We start from the raw sequence: 9,103 nt of genomic DNA, 5'->3' as shown, positions 1-9,103 counted from the left end.
AAAGTAAAAGTAGCTAACAGTAAAAAATGAACGGAAACTATATAAAGATATAAAAATAGTAATAATAATAAATAAATAAGTAAATAAATAAAAACTTAAGTAGAAACTATCTAAATATATATTAATTGGTTTTTAAAAATATATATATATATATTAATAAAGAGAAACTGTGGTTGGATGATCGTCGTAGTTTGAAGTTGTGAAGTGTTTATCAACTAAAGAATACGAGAGATTGAAGATAAAAATATAGTTTTTTGTTAACTCTATTAATTTAATACAATACAATATAGAGATTACAGTATATATAAAATTCTTAAATAATATCACGACATTATTTTTTATTGACATTGTGCATGTTATATTGAATAAAGAGAACGTAGAAAAGAAAACCATTGATAGGAAAAAAAAAACAAAGGAAAATAATAATAAAATTATTACCTTGTTCTACAAAATAAATAAATAAGCAAATTAAAGGGAATTAAAAGAAAAAAGCAAAGGGGTGAAAGGGTAAGACAACAACATTCTTAAATTGTGTTCAAAGAAAAATAAAACAGATGTAAAGAAAAAGCAAAAAAAAAAAAGAAAAGAACAGAACAGAAAAGCCTATGTAAAAGATAACTGGAACAAAATTCCTTACTTACATTTGATTGAATGAAATTTACTTACAAAGAAAAAAAATTGAAATAACAAGAAAATACAATTAAAAAAAATACACACATTGACACACAAAATGGAGAAATCATTACTTTCCAAAGAAAAAGAAAAAACATTAAGGAATGTTTGGTTGCAGATGATAGAATTGAATGGAAAATGAGTAAGTTTTCATTTCATTTATTGTTTGGTTGTATTTTAGGGTATTGAAATGTTACTCCAATTGAATGATTTTTCTACTATTTTTGTGGAATGACTATTCTTTTTGAAAGTGGGAGCAAAGATCATTCCAATGGAAGATTATAAAAAATTAATAAATAATCTTTTTTTTATCAATTTTTTCTATTCATATTAATTTTTATTATATTCTATTTCTATTCATTTTATCATTCTCATTCTCATTCTTATTCTTCAATTTTCATTCCTCCAACCAAAGTCACCTAATGTTGTGCTTAGTTTGGTGGATTTGAATGTTAATTGTAATGGAAATGGTAGTGAAATTGAATAAAAATAGTAATGAGAATGATATTATGATGTTTAGTTTGTTGAATATATATGCATTGGGAAACTAAATCTTGAATAAAATTGTTGACAATCGCAACCCTCTTGAGGATAAAACACAACCATGAGTATTGCCCATTCTTTTCTTTCCATCATACACTTGCACAGTTTAATAAGGTATTAAAATCTTATTTTTTGAAAATATCTAAACTTCAATTTTATGTTAGATCTCAACCAATGTATCGCAAGATAATAGATTACTATTGGATTTGAAAATAAACTATTGGATTAGAAAGTGGCACATAACCTCATTTACTACTAAAGGTCTTAACATCAAACAATACACAAACTGAACTGAATCATATACAATAATTGAAGTCATTGTTACTTCTTATCATTAATTAACGACATGGAATCATTTGTTGCATACTAAAACCAATTCAATACAACAATTTTGACGTAAAATAGTAGTATTTCATAGTTTCACGAATACATGCATTCCTCCTTTTTCAAGAACAAAACAATTCGTTGAGCTTGGTGCCATTCCCGCCAGTGAGCTTACTCCTCAACTCTGTACGCCTGTGGTTGTTAATAATGCCATTTGTTTTAGCCTCCTACTACTTTGCTTTCTTTTCCTGCTATTACCTAGACAAAATATCAAACATGTGATTAGTTTTGGACCTTTACAAATAATAAAGTGTGGAAAAATATCAAGCTCGTTCTACCTTCACCACTCCAAATACTGAAGTTCAGAGTCATTATCTGTAATCATCAAATCTTCACATGCCTTCTTGAACTTTAATGCAGAAGCCTCATTCAAACAATCCTTCAAGAGCTCAGACTTTGGAAAAGACTTGTCATTATACTCCTCACATTTCTTCAATTTTGACTTTACCTGTTTTATCTCTTGTTCTAGCTCTAATTCCTTTTCCTTTAGTTTTTTAGGGATTTCTGCTTCAAGTCTTTTCGCTTGAAGACCGAAGAAAGCATGTATGAGTTTTTCTAGATGAGAAAATGCAAAATTAATTTGAAAATCATAGTCATCCACGAATCTCAAGTGATAATACCATTCTTGAAGATGATCTTTGGTGATGTCTCCCACCGTAATACTGCACATTTCCTTTATGACTTGACATAAAACAGTATACACAATGCACTTCCACCGCCAGTCATCTTCATCACCACTAACATCTCCATACTCATCAAGTAATTTGTTCAAAACAGGTGCTAAAGTAAAAGGTATCTTACAATTTTTGACACTTACAATCTTCACTCCTAAATTGCTAGCTTTCAGTTCCAATTGTGTAGTTATATAGAAATTTTGAAGAACAGAAGAGAATTCTTGAAAATCCTCAATGGTTAAGTGAGAAAGTTGTAAAATCCAATTAATATCTTCTTCACCAAGCTTATTTTCCAATTGTTCCTTTAGCTCAAATGATTCGTCTTTCCATTTATAAAATATCTTTAAAGTACTTAAATATTTCACTTGCAGTCCATTTATTATGTCCTTCAAGGTTAAAGGAGCTTCTTCTTGCTCTTCGTTCATTATCGCTGAAGAATGATCCACTTCTCTTCCTTGCTTCAATTTCCAAATATCATCTCCTATACTCTTTAGCTCCACATTTCTAAAGTTTCCTGTTATTATTTGTATGATCTAACATATTTAAGACAAAATAACAACATACATGTCAAAATAAAATTAGTGGAGGTACATACAAATGACTGATCTATGTATATATATATATAATTTTTTTCTTGAAAAAAAAATAAGTTACTGTTAAAAAAAACTAATTCAATAATCAAATCAATATCATGCTAATGTGTATTGATATTTCAATTATAATGCATTCAAATATAAACACATGATTTTGTGATAATTATAATATTTTATATGTACACATGTAGAGACATTAGCAATGCATCTTCAAAACTACTGTCTAGATCACGAAATGATGCAAGTGAATAAAATTAAATTTCAATTATTTTTCAGTAAATGATATGATAAAGTTACAATGTTTTAATTGATGTTGAATTGAGGATGAGACGATAAAATAAATTACATATTTCCAATATCAGATTGAAATTCTATATTTTAAAAAAAAAATTGACTAGCTTTTTATTTTTTTTCACTTATGTTTGTTAATATACATTAGGAAAATAAAATTAAAATGTTTATTTTATTTTATTTAACAAATAAGTAAATGCATGAAAATAAAATTTTGATTATAGGCATACCTTAGATTTGAGGCAATGTATATGTCCAATAAATTTGCACGGTTCACAATAATAAACCCGTATTCGAGGATCTCGTTCTGTTTCACAAATGTCGCAATAAAACTCTTCATAACCATCCTCAACTATTGAACCAACCAGAACGAGAGGATGAATGTGGGACTCATGTTCGATCACGGATGGCAATGGTCCACAAAGTAGGTGGAGTCTAAAGTTGCATTCCAAGCAAAAAGTTGCATAAGAAGAGGTGTAAGAAAATTCTTTGCAGTGAGATATAAATGATTGCTTACCATAACAATCATTGATGGTACAATGATTGTCCATGGGTATCATGTTATCCCTGTAACAAAGAAGATGCTCGTGATTTTCAAACTTAATACTTGCTCTCATTTTGGTTGCGCTGCATTTCAGACACAGCCGAAAAGTACACCGTCCACACTTGTAAGTGAAACACGTTTTCAAAGTTTGCTTACACAGTGTGCATTCAAACCAGAAGAATTGAATGTGAAGGGAAAGAAGACCGTGGTCCCAATGAAAAGGATATTGAATTTCTTTGGGAGACCCTGCACATGATTCATGAAGGAAATACTTACATTTGGTGCAACCATAAGCACGATCCTCAGAGCCTATTATTGATTGACATCCAAAGCAATGGATTCTATTAATGTTGTCCACCTTATCAAGTGCAAGCATTGGATGTTGATGACTAGAATGTTGAATACTATTATTTCCATAAGATTTTGTGAATGTTATGGGGGCCATCGATGCGCAATCCACATCTAAGAGAACATTGCAGTCGAAACATTCAAAGAAAAGAGAATCAGGGATCACTCTTTCACAAGAGTCGCAATACTGCGTGAGATTTATAGGAATCAAGAAGAGAGGGTGGGCAAGATGAAAAGAGTGATATATTTGTCGTGGCAGCTCAGCACATGATTTGTGCAAGAAATATTGGCATGAATCACAACCATATAAAGGAGCTGCAGTTATAGGATGTTCACATATTCCACACTTAATCAACTGGTTAATCGTGGTTATGTCATCCTTAATTAAGAGCAAAGGATGCGAATGTATAAAGTTTTGGATCTCCATTACTTTCAGCTTATATTCCACCCAAAAAATAAAAACAGAAGCTGATGTGTCGTGTTCCAATTCTGATCGACTTCGTAATTCTGATTTTCGCATAAGAAAAAAAATTATTATGATCATAATGTACAAATAAGAATATCATAAGGGGTGAAGAAGGTTATATTTAGACATATATAACTAAATTAATGACATAAAAGAAAAAAGAAAATATTAGACAACTTCAAGGCTATAATGCATATATATCGAAACTGAAGCTAATTATTAAGAGTTGTCTACAAAATTCAAATAAAAGACACAACGAAATAAAAGAGAGACTTACAGGCCAGCAGAGAGACTTGATCAGAGGCCAACTTCAAGGAAAATTTTGAAAAAAATTTCTACATAGAGTTTGTTATATACGTGGGAAGAAATTGAAATGTAAAGATTGAAGGTTTTGCTTTTGTAAATTTTATGAGGATAATATGTGTCTTTTAATATGTACGAAGGGTGACTGAGAAGGAAACATATCAATTTAGAAACTTTGTAATCTTATGGAAAAGAAATGAAAGGGAATTTTGTTTTGCTTATTTTGTAAGAAAGAATATAAAATCTAAAATTATAATTAAACAATTTATAGATAATAATATGAATTTAATTAATAACGAGTCTTTTCTATTTATTGTGATAAATACATATATATATATATACATTAAAAGAGAATTGAAAATGAATCTTTTCCCCAAATCTTATAAATTATGGGTAATTTCTTAATCTCTTAAAAAATATGTAAGCAATTACAAATAAATAAAGATATATTTATAAATATATATATATATATACTAGGTTCAAACAACTTACATTTCATGTTTGCTTATTTTATTTAGAAAAATTATTAATTATTTTTATTATGTTTTTATAATTGTCATATTAATTTTAAAAAATAAACTATATTTTATATAAAAAAATGACATCAACATATTAAAAGAAAAATTAAACAAAAATATTGTTTATGTTTTTTAAAAAAAAAAAATTAATACGATAATATTTTATAACACAAACTACCATAATTAAGGTAAAAAATATTCGCGATATTATTCAAAGCACACATACATGATTAGATAAGAAACTTGTTTATTCATGATAGAATATAAATGTTATTATATTTTATTATGTAGTTACACAATCATATTCTTTGTACACACAACATCCATATATAATCGAAAGCAACCATGAGGGGAGGCCATTCTCCTCTTTCCATCATACTCTTGCACAAGTTTAAGTTTAAGTAGTTATGCATATCAAATAAATAACTATTTTATTTTTAATATCTCTTCTATATAATAAGTGTGTAGTTAACGGAAATTATTGGTTTTAACGGTTTTTTATTTTTTTTAAGGTTAATTTTAACGAAATATTCTTATATTTAACAGAATATTCTTATATTTAACGATAGTTTGTAAACACTTAAACTTAAATAAAACAAAATATATAATTAAAAAATTAAAATAAGATATTTTTTAGATATTATACAATAATAATCATTTAAAAATAATAAATAATTAAACAAATTAAAATATGATATTTTAAGATATTTTATAATAATAATTATTTAAAAATAATAAGATCATATGCTTTATAACTTAAATATAATTTAATTAAACTTAAACTAACTTATTAGAATAATATCATATTAAATATATAATATAATCTACTATGAATTAGCAACAAATTGATTTTTTTAAAAACTAGCAATAAACTTAAATTTAAATTCCACGCATAACATTTAATATTACATTAAACATATAATATATGATCTCTTGTTGTCCCTCCCAAATTAAAAAATAGAACAAACATAAACTTAAACAAAAATAAATAAATTATTTAATTAAAATATGATATATTTTTTAAAATTTATATGACATTAATATAAATTTAATAAAAATAATTAATAAATTATATAAATAAAACTAAGCAAACGTGCATATTGCACGTTGCTTGTATCTAGTAATCTCAAATATACATTTATGAGAAATTAATTAAAAAATAAAATAAATTTATATTGTAAGATTTTTCTAATGATTTCTTTTTATTGTTTTGTTGTTATACAATTTTAATAAATTAGAAATACTCATTTTAAATGAAGAAAAATAATAGTCTTAATTTAATTAAAAATAGGCTGTACAAAGCCAAAATTTTATAAATAGAATGAAGATTTAAAATAGTACATTATTAGTATTTTACTTATGAAATTCTTAGTAAATATATTGATAATTGTATATAACAAACATAAACATACAAAAGAAGAAAAAAAAAAAGAGGACTTGCAAAAGAAGTGGAATAAAATTGAAATGACGAGAAGGAAGAAAAGCATACGAAAACACAACATTCTTCTTAGGCTTGCTTTAAAAAAGAAAGTAACAAAGTGAAAAGAAGGTCATTGATAAGGCAAAAAGAAAATGATAAAATATTACCTTGTTCTAAATAATAAAAAAAATAGAATAAACAACTTAAAGTGAAAAAAAAGGATGAATGGAAAAGAAAACAAAATTCTTAAATTGTGTTCAAAGAAAAATATAACAGAAAGTCAATGCATTTGTGTCTATTCCTTGTCTAAGACTCATCTAAATTATCTTTAGTCTGATGGTGACTGATTCTATGTTCGGTTTGATCTTTGTATTAGTATATTAAAAGAAGATTAATTAAGATTTTTGTCCAAGAACTATAACGTATACATTAATGTGCCTTGATTTTTTCGAACCGTTAAAAATTCCCCATAAACTATTTTCAGATATTTCTAAAAAATTTCTTTGGCTTTGGGTGGATCACTATACGAATTCGAAGGCGCTGGAGATGCATTGTTAGTAACTTTACCCAGAAAAAATTGGATGATATATCAAAAGATTGCAACTGGTGCTTTTTTTTCCTCAGGATGATTTCCATCTTATAATCTTAATGATGTATGTATCATATAATTACAATATTCAAACAAATCCAGTGGAAGTTACCCTGACTATGGTAATAATTTATTACCAACTTTTTTAAACAAAGTTTTAATATTAAAAGAACATCTCACTCGCCTAATGGAAATTGCATATTCACACTGCTTAATCATGAGGTTGGTATAAATGCACTAGAGGTAAAAATATTATGTCTAGGAAATTAATTTTGAGAAAGCAAAAAAAAAAAACTATGGATTTGAGAAGAGAATGTGACAATGGAGAGGAAGTTTTGGAAAAGAAAATGTATAATTTTTTATTTTTAATGAATTTTAATAGATTTGTTTAGTTTCTAATTTTTTTTATTTTCTGAATTCAATTTTAATTTTGTCAAAAATAAATATATATTTTTTAAAGAAAATAAGTTTTTTTAATTTAAAAATATTATTTGTAATTATACATGTGACGTTGACGTGACCAACACATGTCAGCAAATAAAGAATCATGTGAGTAATCTGTTAGCCACATTAGACAAATCTTAACAGAAGTGTCATGTTACATAATTGTAAATAGTTTGGGAGAAATTTTTAATAGCATAATGTATACGACATAGTTCGGAGGACAAAAATCATAAATAACCTTAAAAGAATGAAAGAAAATATATTACTAGAAATGGGAAATATCTTAGAATGAAGTTGCTAGCAGGACTTTGGAATACTATTCCAAATGAGGTGAATATAGAAGAATCTTTGCAAGCTTTGTTACTATGATTGTTTTAGCCTTATATGTGAATTATTAGTTTATGCGCACAATATATGAGTTTTGTATATTTTTTAATGGTGCAACTTTTAAAAGGACATTCTTCTAGGCCTCCTATAAAATCTGTTTGGGAAATAGATCTGATTAAGAGAGTTTTGTTTCCCCTTAGAATGCAATTAATGATTTTTAACATAGTTGAGTGTGTGGAAGAGAATTATTAATTAACATAATGGTCAGATCTTCTATAAACATATTTGCCACCAAAGTAGTGCACATTTCCTATATGACCTGGCATAAAACAGAATACCCAATGCACTTCAACCACCAGTCTTCATCTCCACTAATTTGTTCAAAATAGGTGCCAAAGTAAAATGTATCTTCAAATCTTTCACAGTTACAATCCTCACTCCTAAAACGCTTCCTTTCAATTCGAGTACGTTGTTCCCAAGGACTATCTTCTCCACCAACCTTATTTTCCGATTGTCCATTGAACTCAAATGACTAAAATACCCCTAGAGAGGGATAGGGCTAAGCGGATATCTTTCCATTTGTAATAAGTCCATTTATTATATCCTTCAAGGTTAAAAAAGGCTGCTCTTGCTCTTCCTTCATTATGGCTGTTGAATGATCGAAATCTTTTTCTTGCTTCACATTTCTAAGGTCTCCTGGTAGTATTTCTATGATCTATATACGTATATATTTAACACAAAATAACAATGCATATTTAAAAATAAAATTACTGGAGGTACATAATAAAAAAGATTGATCTATGAAAATAAATAATAAGTTACTATGAAAAAAACTAATTTAATACAATTTCCAAATAATCAAATTAATATCATGTTAATGTATTATATAATTTCAATTAATATACATTCTAATATATACACATGATTATATCATATATGAACTAACATATAATAAAATATTTAATATTGTTTATTTAGTTAAAATTT

The 9,103-nt window shown here is 26.8% G+C and overlaps 1 protein-coding gene across 2 annotated transcripts; it reads right to left on the bottom strand.

The window, feature by feature from the left end:
- Window positions 1-1,516: 1,516 nt before the first annotated feature.
- On the bottom strand, window positions 1,517-4,903 carry LOC133834455 (uncharacterized). 2 transcript variants are annotated; one of them, XM_062264072.1, is made up of 4 exons: window positions 4,793-4,903; window positions 3,388-4,556; window positions 1,878-2,806; window positions 1,517-1,797 (listed from the first exon to the last, which is right to left on the bottom strand). In XM_062264072.1, the coding sequence occupies exons 2-3, from the start codon at window positions 4,474-4,476 to the stop codon at window positions 1,880-1,882; spliced, it is 2,016 nt and encodes a 671-aa protein (XP_062120056.1). In that variant the 5' UTR covers window positions 4,477-4,556; window positions 4,793-4,903; the 3' UTR covers window positions 1,517-1,797; window positions 1,878-1,879. The 2 variants fall into 2 exon arrangements, with proteins under 2 accessions (XP_062120056.1, XP_062120057.1); XM_062264073.1 differs by lacking the exon at window positions 1,517-1,797 and having other exon boundaries at window positions 1,969-2,121; window positions 2,220-2,806.
- Window positions 4,904-9,103: the final 4,200 nt, after the last annotated feature.

This window comes from Humulus lupulus, chromosome 5 (genome assembly GCF_963169125.1).
Source record: "Humulus lupulus chromosome 5, drHumLupu1.1, whole genome shotgun sequence".
NCBI classification, from domain to species: Eukaryota; Viridiplantae; Streptophyta; class Magnoliopsida; order Rosales; family Cannabaceae; genus Humulus; species Humulus lupulus.
The sequence above is the reverse complement of the archived record's forward strand: the minus strand, read 5'-3'. Positions and strand labels throughout refer to the sequence as shown.